The sequence below is a fragment of the Staurois parvus genome, unplaced genomic scaffold (genome assembly GCF_062004578.1).
Source record: "Staurois parvus isolate SC_StPar_1 unplaced genomic scaffold, SC_StPar_1.0 ptg000116l, whole genome shotgun sequence".
Classification (NCBI taxonomy): Eukaryota; Metazoa; Chordata; class Amphibia; order Anura; family Ranidae; genus Staurois; species Staurois parvus.
In genome coordinates this window covers 164,451-184,119 of record NW_028317912.1, presented here as the reverse complement: position 1 = coordinate 184,119, position 19,669 = coordinate 164,451, and the positions used below count along the sequence as shown (strand labels likewise).

Genomic DNA, 19,669 nt, shown 5'->3' with positions numbered 1-19,669 from the left:
ATACAGACGTGTGTGGATTTCCATGTGTGTGTGTCTGTATATATATATATATATATATATATATATATATATATACGTGTGTGTGTGTATGTATATGTTTGTGTGTACATATATATATATATATATATATATATATATATATATATATATATAAAACAAAACATTCCAGCTGAAGAAATCAGCATGTATGCAATTACAAAGCAATTAATATATGTAAGAGTGCCCAATCTATAGTGTGTGTGTGACCCATTCTAAATTTAAAATACAGTGATAAAACAATATACATTTGCATAGCATTTAATTTCAGTTAGTGTACCTGGCAAATATGATGAAAATATTGAAGTGTCATTTCGTGTGTGTATACATGCCACAAAGTGTCAGCTGAAAAAAAACCAATCTGCCAATGTACAAATACACAACCATTTCTGGAGGTCTGTCACACAATCGTACACACACACACACACACACACACACACTTGTATGGTATACATGCCTAAGGTAGTTGAGCAAATACGATGTATCTGTAGAGCTGTCTCTAAGCACTGACAGCACAAGGCTGATGTTGCTCTCACACAGATGCTGCAATGTTTGGTGTATGTATGTGTGTGTGTGTCCAGGTACATTGCAGCACACTCTCTCCCACACCTGGCTTGCACTCATACCTCTGTGAAGCCATCAGAGGTGCCCCAGCTCCCCCCTGACATTAAACTCCTCACCTAACACCCTTCACATAAAAGCAGGAGGAGCTGAGGAGTTTTGGCTGCTTCTATTAGTGGATTAACTAACAAAAGCTGCCTCCATAATCTGCTCTATTTAGTGTTTTCCCTTTCTCTGCCTCCTGTTCCTCAGTGTTGTGTGCGGATGGTGCCTTGGTGTGGAAGGTATTCAGCCTGAGCTGCACGCTGATTGGCTGTCCCGGCTAGGGGTGTCCACCCTTTTGATTATTAGATTGCATGCTGTACTAAGCAGGAAAAGGCTTTGAACTTCTCCACTTTTGGCTCAGTGTATTTTTTTTTCAATGCGCTGTTCCTCATTCCCAGCAAGGTGCTTTGCTAAACAAGACACCTTCAGGACGAAGTGAGGAAGTCATCTGTATGAGAGCCATTCTCCTCCATTCTTCTGTCCACTGTGTCTTTCATCGCAGACAACAAGCCATACACTCACACCTTGGACCTCCAGAACTGCTGGTGGACCTGGAGGACATCTCCTGGATCTTCCATGTTTCAAAGCTGCAACTCCACCAGGAAAGCCCCAGGTCATCGCTCGGTGGGAAGGTCCGCAGCTGACTTTAAGATCTTTTTTTTGTTCCTTCTCTGAATATCTGGCATGATTAGTTAAGACTCCATTCTTCATTTCCAAAAGGACGGAGAAGAGGGGGGGAGTTGGAGTTGGCTGTAGCTGGTCGCTGAGATTGAACGGTACCATGTCTAAGCCTGTTGACCATATCAAGAGACCCATGAATGCCTTCATGGTGTGGTCCAGAGGGCAGAGGAGGAAGATGGCCCAGGACAATCCCAAGATGCATAACTCGGAGATCAGTAAAAGACTTGGGGCCGAGTGGAAACTTCTGTCTGAAGCCGAGAAAAGACCTTACATTGACGAAGCCAAAAGGTTGAGGGCTCAACACATGAAGGAACACCCCGACTATAAGTATAGACCAAGGCGCAAGCCCAAGAACCTTTTAAAGAAGGACAGGTACGTCTTTCCACTGCCCTACCTTGGAGACCATGACCCACTTAAAACAGGACTTCCCATGAGTGCCGCTGAGTCCCTTTTGGGGGCCTCAGAAAAGGCAAGGGCATTCTTGCCACCTACATCAGCACCTTACTCTTTGCTAGACCCAAGCCAGTTTAGCTCCGCCACCATCCAGAAGATGACCGAGATGCCACATACCTTGACCACAAGTACCCTCCCTTACGCCTCCACCTTGGGATACCAAAATGGAGCCTTTGGGGGCTTAAGCTGTCCCAGCCAGCACACACACACACACCCTTCTCCCACCAACCCCGGCTATGTGGTGCCCTGTAACTGTACAGCATGGTCTGCATCTAACTTGCAGCCTCCAGTTGCCTATATATTGTTCCCTGGCATGACTAAAGCTGGTATAGACCCTTATTCCTCTGCACACACCGCAGCCATGTAAAAAGGACTTCTAGAGGAATTGGGAACTGCAATGGTGCATGTAGAGGTGGACTGCCATGGGTAGGTCCTAGAACAGTGATGGGAGAGGGATGCTGGAGGCTTGGACCAACTCACCTGTAAGCTCCCGGCACAACGATGCACTTACTATTTATGAAAGGAACAGTCCTGTCCTTGTCACCCTCAAGCCATGCGGATAAGCTGGAAGTTTATTGTCAGGACAAATTGTAAGAATTGTACAAGTTCATCCTTTTTTTATTTTTAGCGATTACCCAGTTTGGACAGTAATTTATAATTTATTGAATTTTTATGTCTATTTGAGTTTGCCTTTTATTTCTCTATGTGATTCTGACCTCGAATTTTGAAGGAACTGATATTAAATTATTTCAGAAAATAAGAATAATTATTAGTATTATTGCCATCCTGACCTGTTTTGCACACTTTCATTTGCTGTCGGCTGAGTGGGATCTGTGTTAGATATGTCGCCCCGAAATTTGCATTGTTTTCTTTCTGGAGAGTTTAGCGCTCAGCGCTCTATTGCTAAAGGAAGAATCTAAGAATCTGTCAATGTGTCCCTATATTTACCCCCCCCCCCCCAAACGAAAACTTCTTTTGTAAAGACAAATAATAATCATAAAATAATCCGATATTTCCTAGGGATTGTTTAGTGTAAGGAGTGTGATGGATTCACGGGAAATGTGACTGACAGGCTTCATGTACTAAAGGAATGATTGTACACACTTATCTCCCTTTATCTATCAAACCATGTTCTTTTTTGTCGGACAACAATCTTTTGAATAAAGACAATCTTGTCATTAAAAACGTTAAAGGTGTGCGATGTGCGTTACAGATGGGTGCAGATAAATGGTAAAGTCATGGGCTGCTTAAAAGGTGCCATGTCAATGCCCTAACCCTAACTATATACATATATATATATATATATATATATATATATATATATATATATATATATACCCTGGAAATAAGTGATGTGCTTTATGAAAACTGCTTTCAGTGCAGATGCAAGTCCATTTGAAATGTATTAACTTTGACCTACTTGATAAATTAGAAATTTGTAGTTTTGTATAAAAAAAATGCCACATCTCAGCCATAACTCTTTCATTCTTTCTTATATTCCTCCCTTTTTTCCTTTTTCTTTCCTCTCTTTATTTTTATCCTTTCTTTCTTCTTCTTCCTGTTCTCCTTTTAGCTTTCTTTTTCTTTCTTTCTTTCTTTCTTTCTTTCTTTCTTTCTTTCTTTCTTTCTTTCTTTCTTTCTTTCTTTCTTTCTTTCTTTCTTTCTTTCTTTCTTTCTTTTCCTATTCATGTTCATTTTCCTTTCTTACTTCCTTTCTTTACTCCTCTTCTTCCTTTTAATTAATCTTTTCTTTTTCTCCTTTCTTTCTTATTTCTTTTGTCATTTAGTTCTAGAAGAAAGGAAATCCTGCATACATTAGCCAGTTGCTTTTCTTCTCTGACCTGTGAGCTGGTCTTTCCTTTCTTTCTTCTTTTATTTCTTCTGTCTATCCTTCCTTCTGTCCTTTCAGTCGATTCTTTTTTCCTTCCTTTCTTCCTTCCTGCCTATTTGTCCTCTCTCTGATCTATAATTACAAATCTCCCTTTTTATGGTCAGTGCCTTTCTTTCTTTCTTTCTTTCTTTCTTTCTTTCTTTCTTTCTTTCTTTCTTTCTTTCTTTCTTCCTTTTCTTCTTTTTATTTTTGCTTTCTGCCTTCTTTCTCTTTCTTTCTTTCTTTCTTTCTTTCTTTCTTTCTTTCTTTCTTTCTTCCTTTTCTTCTTTTTATTTTTGCTTTCTGCCTTCTTTCTCTTTCTTTCTTTCTTTCTTTCTTTCTTTCTTTCTTTCTTTCTTTCTTTCTTTCTTTCTTTCTTTCTTTCTTTCTTCTTTCTTTCTTTCTTTTCCTTCCAGAACTTTCTAATTGATGGCCCTGCTTCCATCTAATGCATATCACATCTAAATTGGTGGGATTTGATTGACTAATCCATGCTGGGCTGAGCCATACATCCCAGGTTAGTAGACAGCCGTGCATGGCTTATAGGATGTAAAGCTGACTTTCTCCCATAGCTGCTGCTCCGGGTCCAGAAGGGCCGCCGTGCTGAAATGACACAATGTTAGGTGCTCAGCTGATTTATCCTTCAATATGAGAAGAAGATTAGCATTTCGTGTCAAACAATTAGCATGAGGAGTCCTTGGAATAAATTCATTATGGGTCCTTTGTGAGGAGAGGATTTTCATTAGACTGTGGCTGTTCTCCATCTGCTGCCCCCGGAACGGGTAAATGATACATGATGCTGGGCACTTATGTTGGTGAGCGGAGATGGCAGGGCTACAATTAAAAGCCACACTCAGCTCTGGAGGGGTCTGGCCACTATAATAGCTATATTAATAAAATCAGGATGGAGGACGATAAAAAGCCAGAGGTGAGCCACGATGAATGAGGCTTCATTGGGGATCATACTGAATGGGAGACCCTTAACATCTCCAAACAAATCCAGAAGGGGGGCGAGGAGGGACTAAAGGCTTCTAGACACTAAGGGCAAGTGTCCAGCTTGACCCTATTGTGTCCCTATACATTTAACAGGCACGATGACAGCTTAGAAAAAGACAAGTGTTTGCTGACTTAACCCTAAGCGACAGCAGCTGTCAGCGACACTAGCAACAGGCGACCATCACTGACTGCCATTATCAGCCTAAATGGCAGTTAATGGATCACTGCCTTGTACTGGCTCTATCTGTACTTAGCGATTTGTACTGCTGGGCTGTGTTATCCTATAGGTGATTTATGGGGATAGGGCCTGTTTTCAAGATTGCTTTAACCATTATATAATTACTTTGTAAATAAATTGTAATCTTTGCAGGCGCTCCCAACTTCAGCACCAGCTCTGGTCCATGAAGGTCCATGATGAGAAGCCCCTTGTGTGTGTCAAGCAGGAGGCTCCGCACACTTCACATTGGCTTCAATTTCTGTCTGGTGTCTTCACTTTGTATATTTGTGTGTAAGTGTGTGTAAGATACATACACACTGACGCACAAAGACACCACCACACGCATACAATTTATATATATGTGTGTGTGTGTGTGTATATATATATATATATATATATATAAATGTGCTGGGGTTTTCTTGGTGTGTGTCTGTATGTGTCTGTATGTCTTTACATGTGTCTGTATGCAACACACACACACACATATAAGAATACATGTCGTACACACAATATATATATATATATATATATATATATATATATATATATATATATATATATATATATATATGTGTGTGTGTGTGTGTGTGTGTGTGTACAGTAAACTTAGTTCAGACTGACTTCAAATTGAGTTCATACTGCAAGTTATGTATGTGTTTGAAATTTTCAATGGCATTATCAAATTTTAGAAATCACTTTATACAATTTACACAGTCGCCATATATGAAATAGGAGATATGAGAGTTGGGGGATACATATCTGTACTTAAAATGCAGTTTTGGTTGTTGTGCCAATCCAATGAAATTGTAGTAAAAAAAAATAGTGTGTATTGTGGTAGACAATTAGATTGTACAATGGACAGGGATGAGGCATGCTGTGTGTGTGTGTGTATTATGTGCAACCTAAATTGTTATCATGGAGGAAATCCGTTTATTTGCATTTTTACAGTTTTGCATTTTATTATATGGATGAGGGAATAGTTAAAATCCTATTATTGTGTCTTGATATATAAACATATATATATATATATATATATATATATATATATATATATATATATATATATATATTTGCACACAACACACATTATCACTATATATTATATTGTACACACACTTTTTTCACAAATTTTTTAAAACTTTTTTGCTAAGGCAGGAATTAAGAGAGTTACAGGACAAGTAAATGAAGTGAACATTATATGTTTGATGTGCTTGAGAAAATTCCCTAGAGGGAATAACTGAATCATGTCAAACCTGTTTATCTGCAACTGACTCTTTCTGGCAATAGAATCATTAAGCACATGAGCTGCCTGGACACTCCTTTCATTGCTATGACTTCCATTCATCACTTTGGTTTTGTCTTACTGGATCTTCTCTGGATAACCTCTAAATTATCATTTATTTTATTTTAGTTTAGCTGTGTTATCCTTCCTTATGAATGAGTGAATGCATGTGTCTGTCTATCGCTCACCCTCTCTGCCTTTCCTGTACAATTCCTGATAAAAGAAAGTAACAACCAACATAATTTAAGAATACATGGGAGATGGATTGCAGGGTGATGCCCTTTAAATACCGTACAGTGTGTCTGTGTGTGTACCAAACTTAATTTATTTTATATATTTAAATATATATATGTGTGTGTGTGTGTACGTATTTATACCTTGGAGGGTGGATAGCACCATATACAGAATATATATAGATATAAAATAGTTATCTATGCATTTTATATAGACATATAATTGAGTCCAACAATTGATTTACTAAAGGATTTAAGAATCTTAAGTCAAAAACTGTAAATATTCATTTTTTTATCCAATCATATCAGTAAAAAGGAATTTTCTGTTGACCGGATTGGATAATTGTAGTGAATATTTGACACAAAGGGTGTTGTGAAAATTGTGGACTCCTTTAGTAAATCCCCTGTATATCTCTCCAGCTCCTGGGTGTGTATGTAGCTCTCTATTCAGGTGTCAGGGAAAAGGAAGAGATCGTGAACAGATGTCAGAGTACATATACAATGCGATACAAGTCGGGTTGGAGATGATTGCGGATTTTTGATCTGTGTAACTTTCTCCGCAAATGTAAGCGTGGAACTAGACATCTGGGTGCATATCTAGAAGTAATATTGCCAATATTGTCTGTATTCGTGTTATTCTAGAATAATGACATGATTGTACTTGTGTTCTCACTTTCTTTGTAGAAAGTCCCAGTGTAGGGATCTCGGGCAGGAGACTGGAGATCTTTCAGAGAAGCTGATATTAGCACAACAAGTTGAGATCAGTAATTCATACGATGGTGGAGTAGAATGAGAATGAGAATCACGTGATTGGAGGTGGGGGGTGCTGAATCAGCACTTTCCCCCCTGACGTCTGTCAGTGCAGAAGACTGGGAACACTGTTAGTAAATAGGAGGCAGTTCAGACTCTTCCCTTCCGCTCCATTTGTACATGTCAGGCACGTTACAGTGTGAAAGCTGATCCCCTAGCCGGGGGCACAGACATCCACATACCTGGCCACTACTATGTGCTCAGCCCTGTCACTCTACACATCATGGAGCTCTCCTCTCCCTCTGGGATGCAGACAGATATTTGTCAGATCAAACATAAGACGGTCTCAAGAGAAAAAGTAAGCAACTCTCCCCCTCTTTGTTTTCAAATATGGTGTAACTACAGTGATACTGGGAGCAGTCCACAGGTCAGAGACTGAAAGCAACTGAGCTAAAGAATGCAGTATTTATTTTATTCAAAGAAGGAAGGATGGAAAAAAGGAAGAAAATAAATGAAAAGAAAGAAAGAAAGAAAGAAAGATGTACTGGCCATAGAAAATTAGATTTGCAATTATAGATCAAAGAGAAGACAAATAGGAAGGAAGGAAGGAAGGAAGGAAGGAAGGAAGGAAGGAAGGAAAAATGGCTAGGCTGAAAGGACAGAAGGAAGAATAGACAGAAGAGGAAAAGAAGAAAGAAAGGAAAGACCAGTCCACAGGCCAGAGACTAAAATCAGACAGGAGACTAAATGACAGGAGAAAGGAAGTAAGCAGAGACAGGGAGAAGAAAGAAAAAAAGAAAGAAAGAAAGAAAGAATGAAAAAGAGAGAGGCACTAGCCATAAAAAAAGGAGATTGGTAATTATAGATCAGGGTGAGAACAGAAAGGAGGGAAGGAAGGAAGGAAGGAAGAAAGAAAGGAAGGAAGAAAAAAAGGAATAAGCTGGAAGGACAGAAGGGAAGATATACAAAAGAAAGAAAAAAAAGAAGAAAAAAAGGAGTAATTAAAGGAAGACAAATGGGAATGAAAGAATATAAGAAGATGGAAAGGAAAAAAGAAAGGAGAAAAGATAAGAAGGAAGGAAATAAATGGAGAAGAAAAGAAAGAAAGAAAGAAAGAAAGAAAGAAAGAAAGAAAGAAAGAAAGAAAGAAAGAAAGAAGGGCAAATTTAGTAAAGAAAAGAGAGAGCATTAGTATTGAGTTAGTGAAAGACAGAAAAGAAAAAAGAGAGAAAAGTACTAAAGTCAATACACAGTAATGAGGAGAGAACAGAAGGATTTGGATTGGAAGGACAGACAGAAGGATTTGGAGCAGGAGGACAGACAAAAAAGGGAGAGAGGTGAGATAAGATAGTAGGAGAAGATACATTAGTTGGGGAAGAATTGAATGTGAGATAGTGGGAAAGGATGAAGGAATATAAAGAAGGATGAGTCCTATGAGGAAGAAAAGAAGATAAAGGGATCTCCTGAGGAGAGCAAGGGAAGCAAGATAAAATAAGAGGAGAAAGATGAAATGGGAAGGGGTGGTGGGTACAGAGAATCCTGGGGAAGAGAAGAGGACAGAGCTCAGGAATACACACAGTGCTGCAGAAGAGCTTTCCATCACAGACTAACATGTAAAATAGATGTCAGATGCACAGTCAGTAGATACTAATTTAGATGTAATAAACGAGTCCCAGTGGAAATGCTCCAGTAATTTAATGTTTGTCTACTTTCCTCTGAAGCCTCTATGCATTATTTCATAGCAGGCTTTACTCTCTTTCTTCAGCATATCATCCTATCTTACATAAATCCAGCCCTTTCCCATTTTAACTCTTCTTCTCTCACCCCATGTATCCTCCTTCAGAATCACATTTCTGCTTCTTATCATTCACTTATTCATGCTCAGTCTTTCTTCTTCTCTTTATTTTCCACTTTAAGTTCCCACCTTCCATTTTCATGCCATTTCTTTTGTTGGGAACCTGCCCCATGCTTGGACATGCAGAAGTTCACAGAATAGAGGAAAGATTTTTTTTTGTGCAGTCTATCAGCAGATTCCTTTTTTAAATGTTTAAATTCACACAGGTTGCAGCCATATTGAATAATTATCCTAAGGATGATCAGTGCTGAGAGGTATGGAATCTCTCCAGTTTTGATCTATATTTATATATAGCACACAGCTTTACATCTAGTGACTGTACATGGACAACATAAATTATTAAAGACAAATTATACACTGTCTCAGTATGTTTTACTTCAATGTAATTTTGCTTTATTTTACAAAAAAATTAACATTTCTTCTCCACAACATTCACCACTCTTTCAGTAAAACAATATTTTTTAACATTACTCTTCATCTTTCCTCCTTCTAGTTTGAGGTCATGTTCCTGTGTTCTTGAAATCAGCTTCAAACTGAAAATACCCCTAAACCTTATTCATACCCTTAAATCATCATCTGTACTCCCCATTACACCATATTATACCTATTTCTCTAACTCTGTATGAAAAAAGATGAAATTTTTGGCTTGCAAACAATTCATATTATAGGTCACTTGAGTCAAAGTGGTCCTGCGTCTCTACAGTCTCTACACTAGTTATAAAATACAAAATATTTGCCCTGAATATGCAATTATATTATTTAACTCTACACGTAGTACTACACTTGGATCTGGAATTAACTGTAAAATTTATATTTAAAATAAATCAATAGGGCACATAGAAACATTCAATAGAGAAAACAACAGTGAAGCTCCATCTGTAGTTCAAATGGAGAGCATTCCTGTTTATTGATTTCACATAATGCAGGTGAAAAGTGCACAAAAAAAATCTGGCCTCCTTCCTCTAAAAAGACGTGTCAAAATTGTTTACTTTTCACCTGTATCTTTTGGCAAATTCCGAGCAGGAATGCATCTCTTTCTGCCTTAGGTAGAGCATTCCCTGTTGTTTTCTATATGGTATGTATGAGGCACTGTGGGGCAGGATTTCAATGTTTTATGCTTCATGCTTTATTTTTCTAGGCACACAGAAGCTGCACAGTTGTAAGCATTACTGGATGATAATTTGTAATGAAAAAAAAAATATTTTTTATCTTAAAATGAAAAAACTTACACTTCTATATGACCTAATGCCCAGGCACTCAAGATCTCATGGTCCCTGGCTACCAGAAGCATTATTGGTGTTTAAGGTAAATTTACGTGTCTATTGTTTCCTGTTTCAATAGTTTTTATTGTGTTTTCCACATTTTATAGGCATGAAATTATTGGAACAGAAAGTGCATGTAATCTAATGTCCAAATAACATATATAGAAAGTCACCCAAGACTATAATTTGTGTCTGTTGTTTTCAATCAGGCAGACCTTGTCTGACAGATAACTGGTGAAAAAGAAGAGGATCAGCAAGGCACAATTTGGTTGTACTTTGTAAAAAAAAAAAAGGCCACCACTTTCTATTTACAATTAGAAACCATACATTGAAAGATTATTTTTAAAAATGAAAACACATATAAAGGTATTTAAAGGTGACAATTTTATCACAAGATTATGATTCTCTTTCAAATGGAAGAAAACAGTAGAAGAACTGTAAATCAAGGTGTGGCTACCAACCTGAAAAACCTAAAAATGTGCTGACATCCAGATAGCACACCAAGAAACACTCACAAACACAAATATATATATATATGTGTATATATATATATATATATATATATATATATATATATATATATACACTATCAGTTGACCATTGTTCTCAATGCACTGTATTCTATGATTAAAACATCTAATTTTGTATTAAAAATAGGGAGTCTCAGTTCACACATATCAACACAACAGTCTCCACAAAACTCTAAATTCCTTACATGCAGTTATATGAGTATTCATATTTATTATTATTTTTATTATTTATTGTACACGATTTATATAGCACCAACAGTTTACGCAGCGCTTTACAACATAAGGGCAGACAGTACAATTACAATACAAATCAATACAGGAGGATTCAGAGGGCCTTGCTCGTTAGAGCTAACAATCTAAGAGGGAGCCGCTATACACATTTCTAATGGATTGTGTTTAAAAATCAAGCTAATAAGTAAACTGAAATTGTTTTGATGCACTTGTCCACCCTGCAGAATATCATTAAATTAAGGAAACATAATTGGCTGTATTTCTGAATAGCGTGAATCTCCGCAGGTCAGACAGATCTAAATGTAAGTATCAATGGGATGAAAGTCAGAAAATTAGTGATTTCCTTCATCAATAGTTGAAAGCAATTTTCTCATACAGTCATAAATTTAAAATCCAAATCCACCCAAAACTTTTGTATTCATGCATAGAATTGAAACCTCTGTTATATTTTTTGATGTATCTGGCTTAATTGGGGAGCTTGCTTCTCACTTTTTGTCTCTGTGATACCAGAACAAGAAATGAAGGAATGGTTGTTACTGTGATAGAGAAAGACAATAATAAAAATTAGAGAGAGTTTTTTTTATACTCTTTAACTATTTAATTTATTTCAACTCTTGCCCAGTCTACGAAGAAAAAGTGTTTTTTTTTTGCTGTCTGTGTCTCCATTGGGGAAATTTTCAACCATTTTCTTATCTGTGACTCCTGTCACTGGGAAAGGAAATCAAACAGCAATAAAAACTTCTTAAAGTATCCACATTTCTCTATAAAAAATGCTGATTTTCCACTGAGAATTACTCAACCACATCAGTGTGCATGCAGAAAATAAGAAGTTTGTTCAGTTCTACTATGGCCCATAGGTGATTTTGAAGTTCAGCTTCCACATTCTTTATGGGCTTTCTGATCAGTCCCACCTGTCCGTTTTTCAGTCAGACCTTATTGGACTCTCTATGCAGGTCTACAGGCAGGCAGATATAAAAGGCCCATTGCTGCTGACAAAAATTAACAGAAACCAGGAAAGAGCAGTGGTGGAATATCATATTGATGCCATAGGATGATGAGTTGAACTTTAGAGATTCTGTCGGTGGTGAGGTGTTGCCAAAAGCCAAATCACCACTGAGACAAAGGCCTAACAGTGCAGGTTTTGCAGGGGGGGGGGGGGGGGGGGTTGTCATCACTGTGAACCATGTGTGCCCCTTTGAGTTACAGAATAAAATAGTTTTTTTTCTTCACATATCACTTTTTATTGCCTCTTCTGTCCAGGCTGGTTTTAGGGACAGGTGTAACAAAGGCTTCAGTGGCACCTACTTCAGACACTGTGCTTACAGGGGGTGCAGATGTGGCATGAGCTTCTGTTTCACCAAATGGTGTCCTGCACTGTACGCAAACTGACAGCACAGTCCTAATTATGACAGTTTGTTCTCTTGTAGCAGTAAGCCCTAGTTTACACCGCTGCGACTTGTCATGTGATTAGACAGCACCCTATTGTTGGCAATGGATCTATTCAGATCCGTGCAACTCTGACTCTGTTGGAGTTACGCCGATTAGACACCTGTGCGTGAAGTCGAACAGATGTCAGGCAAGTCGCATCTGAAATCACACTGACCTGCGGCTTTGAAATTGAACTACATCAAGTGAAGAAGTGCAATTTCAAAGTCGCATTCAGTGTGAACCAGGGCTAACAGTTGTAGACTTCATTCATAAATAAGTGTTATTTAAAGACTGTTTTATAAAAAAATAAGCAAGAAATGTTAACCCTTAACATGTTACAGTCTGCATATACAGTAAAGCATGCTTCTTACACTCACTGTGGAACCTAAAGGCTTAATCCTCTGCATTGTGTAAAAAGGCTGTTTGATCCTTTCTTCTCTACCCCTCCTCTTGTTGAAATGACCACCTGATACAGATTGAACCCATGGTCACATGCACGTGCTCAGCTTGGTGTGTATTGCTAGAGAGGATTTTTTTTCTTTGGAGAGTGCATGTGATCAGCACAGGGCCAATCAGCACTGTCCAGACAGAGGGTCAGAGGTTTCACATCCTACTAGAGCAGAAAGAAAACTCCTACAAGCTTTAACCAGTCCTCTGCTGAAGTCACAAGACTGCTCTAACTGCTGATGAGAAAAGGTATTTAGCAGTTTATATTTACTGCATTAAAAAAAATATTTGCACCAGGAACATAATTCTTATATCTTTATAAAAGATGCAAAATTGTAGAAAAAAATTTGCTTTTTAGGAGTTGTACATTACTTTATTTCCCAGATCAAATAATACATTTTTATTATAATAATCTGTTTAAACCTAAACCACCATGGCTTAACCATGTTGCAATGTTTCTCCCATCCCTTTCAGTTACCTTTGGTCTAAAACCTTCTTGTACCCTGCACTGGCCTGGCCACTGTTGTTTGGATGTGCAACCTCCATTTGTCTAATCCCAAGAAAGGGTGAGGAGTGCCTTATGTGCCAGAGATCTGTATATAAGATATAGAAAATTTGAATGTTTAACCCCCTTTTATTCATATTCTGTATTAAAAAATCCCCAACATAATGCTTACAAATGTCAACCCTTTGAAAGCCATCAACTGATGCTTTGGGTAGCTAGTGGCTCTAAATCCCAGCTTGAAACACAACTGACAAGCGTTGTCTCTGATCAGGTGATCACTATGTCAGCTATGATATGTTGCAGTGTTTATCTGCAATGCCAAATGTTTAATGCCGTAATTATCAGATTCAAGTATTAAAAAATGTAAAATACATTTTTTTTAGAATTGTATGCAACTCTTAGACTATGGTTTTATAAAGTAGCTTTTTTAAATACTATACCACGTAAAATCCTTGCACATTCTTAAAAAATATAAAAACTGATTTAGATTTGCAAATTAATCATAACATTATTTTTGAGTTAACCTACATATGCTAATGCTGATATTATGAGACAGATTTACTAAACAATATGCATGTACACCAGCAATTGTTCATGTGTGGACAACCAAATCATATCCTCATTGTATTTACTGTGCACACACAGGCTACAGCATATGGCATACTTGGAATCAGTTAACATGCATGGTTTGCTATGGAGGGCCCGCTCCATATGAAATATATTATATTAAATATTATAATATATATATATATATATTATCATATTTAATAAATATATTAAATATTATTAAAAGAACATCTTCAATATTTTTGTGTAAATTAACTGCAGGTAACATTTTTAAATGTGCATACAGTGTAGAAATAAAACTACATTAAATGTACCCTGGAGATTCCATTGATAACTGTTCATATGCTGCCTTTTTTCCCATTAGCACAGCATAGTGTTTTCAGATATTTCATTGCTTTAAGTAGAATTACTTTTTTTATATTTTTTGTTTTAATTTTTAGGGGAAATATTGACTCATACATTTTTTATACACTTGGTCAGAACAGAAGGCACACAAGCAGCATTATTTGATTCCATGACAAAGCATGACCTCAGCAGAAGCATTGGACATCAGTGTACAGTGTATGTGGGCCCATAATGCAAGTGCACTGTTACAATTTCTAACTGTTCTTGTTCATTAGCTTTAGTAAATCAATCTCAATGCCTTCTTTCTGTACACTGTTATCTTAGTTAAAGGCAAAACATTTTTCTTCATTTTGGATAGTATAAGGGAAGGTTATGACTTCCAGTTATAACTCTGTTTTTTTGCCATCTGTGTCCAATTGGGGAAAATTACCTTCACTTTCTGATCCATAGCTAAAACAGGAAGTGACAGGAAATCCCTACAAAGTGAGGGACTCTCGGTTTGTCACCAGGGTCACCAGAACTAGTGTACCCATTGTAAGATGTCCACTCCATTCTCATTCTGATGTCAACTGAAAATTTGGGATTGTCTTTCACTTTCAATGATAAGGGTGAACAGGACAAATAGAGAGGGTAAATCTCCCAAGTGAGGCACAGACAGCAGTGAAACCTGACAAGTGTTCTACTTCCCTTTCACTCTTTCAAAAAGTAAAAACATTTTGCCTTCAGTTATACTTTAAAGCTATTGCAAAGGCAATTTTTTTTGTAAATAACAAAAACGTCATACTTACCTGCTCTGTGTAATGGTTTTGCACAGAGCAGCCCCGATCCTCCTCTTATGGGGTCCCTCAGTGGTACTCCTGGCCTCTCCCTTCTGCCAAGTTCCCCCACAGCAAGCAGCTTGTTATGGGGGCACCCATGCAGGCTCTCTCCCGAGCAGCTGCTCTGTGTGACCATTCACACACAGCCTTGGTTTGGACCCACCCTCACTCTCTTCTCTTTGGCTCACTAGCTGTGATGCGTTCTCATTCAATGAGGAGAGAGACGCGGGCGACCCGAGGCTCGCATTCACATCTTTGGATCGAGAGGGGGATCAGGTGCTGCACACAGAAGGTTTTTTTTACCTTCATGCATAAAATGCATGAAGGTAAAAAACATTCAGGCTTTACAATCACTTTAAATCTTACCATAAGGTCTTGTTGTTGTGACTACAATAGAAAGGAATTAAGGGACAGTTAAGAGGCTGCTAGTTATGTCCTTGAAATCACTAAAACCATTATATGAATACCAGAAACTGTGTTCACACACTAGTTTATAGATTTACATTGCATGCTGACATTGTTACCCTGCCAGTGCAAGTCATCCTAGTCTGCAGAACTACTGCTATGTTGAAGAGCATTTCTGAACCAGTGAAATTTTTATGAACTGCTCAATTGTGGAAAAAAAAAACCAATACATGAACCATATACATATCACTTCATTAGATTTAGTCTAGCTTGTGTTATGGTCAATAGATATCTGGACTTTACAGCCAATGTTACTTTTTGTTTTCATTCTGTCACTAGCCTAGCACATTTAAAATGAAGCTCCAATTTTGTACGAAAAAAAAATAAAACAACAGCAAACCCTTCCAGATGAAATATAAAGTATATATACTGTAAATCACTTTACTTTTCTCTGTTCTTGAAAAACTACTGTTTGATTCACCAAATAGTGACCCTTTGAAGTCCAGCTGAAGGGTCCCTGCACATGTAGAGCTCATCTCCTTCTCCACATACATCCAGTGTCTTCTACATCCTCTTCATTCCATCAGTGCAGCCTCCACAAGACTGTTTAGCATTTGACACTTCTCGGGTGGTCAGATGAGTGTGTCTCCCACTGCACACCATCATTCCATCATCTAATTACTTACAATACTGGTAGGTCATTTAGTAATGCAAGGGTTGGAGGACCGTGCTACACAGAGGAGGGCACTGGCATCTCTTACTTCTAGGAGCATTAAATGCTAAAGAGAGGATGCAGTCCTGGATGAGAGGGAAGGTAGGAGACTCCACCGATGGAAGATAAGAATACTTCTTCTATTGCAGTGCCTTTTTAAACTGAATCTTTATCTTAACTGGGTAAGGCCAATTTTAACTGATCTCTGACAAGTGGGATCTGTCTTCTTTATACCACCTGATGCTATCTCAGTAATGTAGAAGGAGTGTTGTCTGTGTTGCTGCTAGAGGAAAATAAGAAAGCAATAATATCCAACAGAGGTTCTAATTTTTCTACACTCTATTACAAAAACAAAATGTTGACTATAGATACAAACAAAATGGCTTGTGTAACTGTTATATATGGTTTCTTTTAAAGTTGTTGTGAAGGTATCATTTTTTTTTACCTTAATAAATTTCACTACATTAATTAAAAAAAACATTTCAATGTTAGCTCCCCCCCCCCCCCCCGAATACTTACATGCATGAGCACGATCTTGATCCAGAGCTGTGCCAGTCTGCAACAGTGCTACTCTTCTCTCCCCTCTTCTCACAGGAGGCTCGGCAGCAGCAGGGACCATTGGATGCTGCTGCCGCCAATCAAATCCTGCAAGGAGGGACAGGGCTGATCTGCACTGTGTCAACAAACATACACAGTGCAGCCGGGGATAAAGTCTGCAATCAAAGAAGAGGGGGAGCCAAGACTGGCGGCGGGGGACCTGAGCAGAGGAAAACTGGGGATGCTCTGTGGAAAATAAACCTTTACAATCACTGTAAACTATTTTATCAATAGTATAGGTAATTCTGATTTGACCCATTTTCTTAGCTTCCCTGTGGGCTTTATATACTTTTTGAATTTAGATCAGAGATTATCAGATCACCTAATAAAATCTGATACTGTGGTGTGTCCATGATTTGCATGAAGAACCGTAGAGTCCCATCACAATCACAAAAGCACCCACATACATGATCTAAAATCAGTCTAAGCAACCACCTTATATCATAGACTATGTACTTTGGTTTTCCATCCAGGCATTGCTGTAACACACCTGTTCTGTCTCTCCAATCTAAGCATTGATAATGTGATCTCTGTTACTTACAGTTGTGATGAGATAGCGATAACTTCAACCTCAGTTGGATACCACAGTCAGTGACTCAATCGATAAGATATCTTGTAGATCTTGTGAAGTTTATTCCATAAACTGAGAGAATCTTACAACAATGAACATACAATAGGTCAAAAGATCATAATGCTTCCTGCTCCATGACATGAGGCTAGAGCTGCAATGCATTTCTGGGAAAGGGGGAGGGCTATCTACACAGCATTAACCAAACCAAAGGAAAGGGAGGAGCAGAAACAAAATATAGAAAACACTTAAAGGCATATGACAGTCAATATGACAGTCACGTGAAACATGACACCCCCCGTCGAAATCTATGATTTCTATTATAATAAACTTTAGTTCAAGTCTAATATAAATAATGAAGATTATTTCCAGGAACATCTGCAATACAAGAGGGAAGGGAAAAACAAAGGAAACAATGCAAACATTCAGCATAATACTTGCAGATGTTGGTCTCAAAAGTCCAGGCTGAGACATGGAAATCCATATTCAGAGGGGAAGGCTGCAACATGCACCATTCCTTCTTACCTCCCTTTAAATCAAGTTGATGACTTGTCTTCCTCTTTGGGCAAAAGAAGTACTAGTTCCTTTATAGGCCTGAAGTAAAGGTGTGCAGAACCTTCTTTCATGGTGGATATAGCCAAGATGTGTCCAGGAATGCAGTAGTAGGTACTGCACGATTGCCGCAGTCAGCAGGGTTGAGGCTAGTGGGAACATAGTGCCATTCTTTAGGCGTAGAGAAGACAAGAATCTCTCTTCTGGTGGCATTTTTAAAGGATGCTTGGGTGTAAGAGCGTGGTATCTGGCGTTGTTCTAATGCTTTTAGAGACTGTTTCCAGGATTCCCACCTTTGCTGTTTCTCCTTGGGTAAGGGGGTATCCCAGTCTTAACTTTTAGAAGTAAGTTGTCTCAGCAGTATCTTTCCCTGAATGGTGAGAGGTGTAATGAAACCTAATGGATCATAAATGCTGTTCACTGTAGACAATACTCCTCGCTTTGTGAAAGGCTTGTCACAGGCTGATGCTTGAAATGTGAATGTGTCTTGTTTAACATTCCAAAGCAATCCAAGACTGTGTTGTGTAACAGAAAGGTCAGATCCTAGTTGGAATTTCTTCACACTGACAGCATGGTCATCAGAAGGAAAGGCTATCATGACCTTGACGCTGTTAGAGATGATTTTGTGAAATCTGAGGTTTGCAGTGGCAAGCATGTTCTGGGTTCTAGTAAGAAGGTCAATAGCTTCTACTTCATTGGGCAGAGATTTGAGTCTGTCGTCTACATAGAAATTCCTTTCGACGAACTGTCTTGCATCAGATCCAAATTCTTTCTCACCCTCTTGAGCTGTTTTCCTCAGTCCATAAATTGCTACTCCAGGAAAAGGGCTGTTATCAAAAACATGTACCTTCATTCGATAGTCTATGACTTCCTCGTTGACATCATTATTGCGGTACCATTGGAATCAGAGGAAGTTTCTGTAGTCTTCATGGACAATGAAACAGTGGAACATCTGCTGAATGTCAGCCATAACAGCAATTGGCTCTTGTCTGAAGCGAAGTAAAACTCCTATAAGATTGTTGTTCAGATTAGGCCCAGTGAGAAGATTGTCATTGAGGGAGACACCTTCATGATGAGCACTTGAGTCAAAGACTACCCTAATCTGATCATGCTTGTGAGGATGGTAGACACCAAAGCATGGTAGATACCAACATTCTTCTCCTTCCATAAGAGGAAGTGCAGGCTCAGCATGATCTCTCAAAAACACCTTCTGCATAAAGTCCACAAAGTGCTTTTTCATCACAGGCTTCTGGTTCAAACTGCAATTTAAAGAAACAAACCATGATTCTGTATGTACCCTATTGTTTGGTAGTCTCTTTCTTTGGGTACGAAATGGTAGAGGTGCTACCCAACTGTTGGAATCATCTTGGTAGAACTCTTTACTCATAGTTTTCAAGAATTCTTTGTCTTCTATGGAAGCTGCCAACTCCTTGTCTTTAGTAGTTACCTCGAACACTGCGTTGCCGATGTTGTCATCCCAGAGATTAAGAGCTTTCTTATTGTCTTTTATGATGTGCTGTTGTACACCTTTTTTCAAACAGTCTTTCTTTCACAATATATTTATGTGGTCGTTGTGCAGAGCAAGTTGTTTGTCCATTTGACAGGAAATGTGTTTTAAAGGAAGAAACTGAGTAGGACCTCCTGTCCTTGTCTAGGCAGACATTGCCTATGATGACCCATCCTAGATCCAGACACTGAGCATATGGTGCATTGTGTGGACCGT

General features: G+C 38.3%; 1 protein-coding gene across 1 annotated transcript; it reads left to right on the top strand.

Moving 5' to 3' along the window:
* The first annotated feature begins 858 nt into the window (after positions 1-858).
* Positions 859-2,968, top strand: SOX14 (SRY-box transcription factor 14). The gene has a single exon (XM_089671940.1). The coding sequence runs from the start codon at positions 1,424-1,426 to the stop codon at positions 2,141-2,143; it is 720 nt and encodes a 239-aa protein (XP_089528066.1). The 5' UTR covers positions 859-1,423; the 3' UTR covers positions 2,144-2,968.
* Positions 2,969-19,669: the final 16,701 nt, after the last annotated feature.

What these genes read in the sequence shown, in the direction of transcription:
- SOX14 (XM_089671940.1), top strand. Translation starts at nt 1,424, where the DNA reads ATGTCTAAGCCTGTTGACCATATCAAGAGACCCATGAATGCCTTCATG.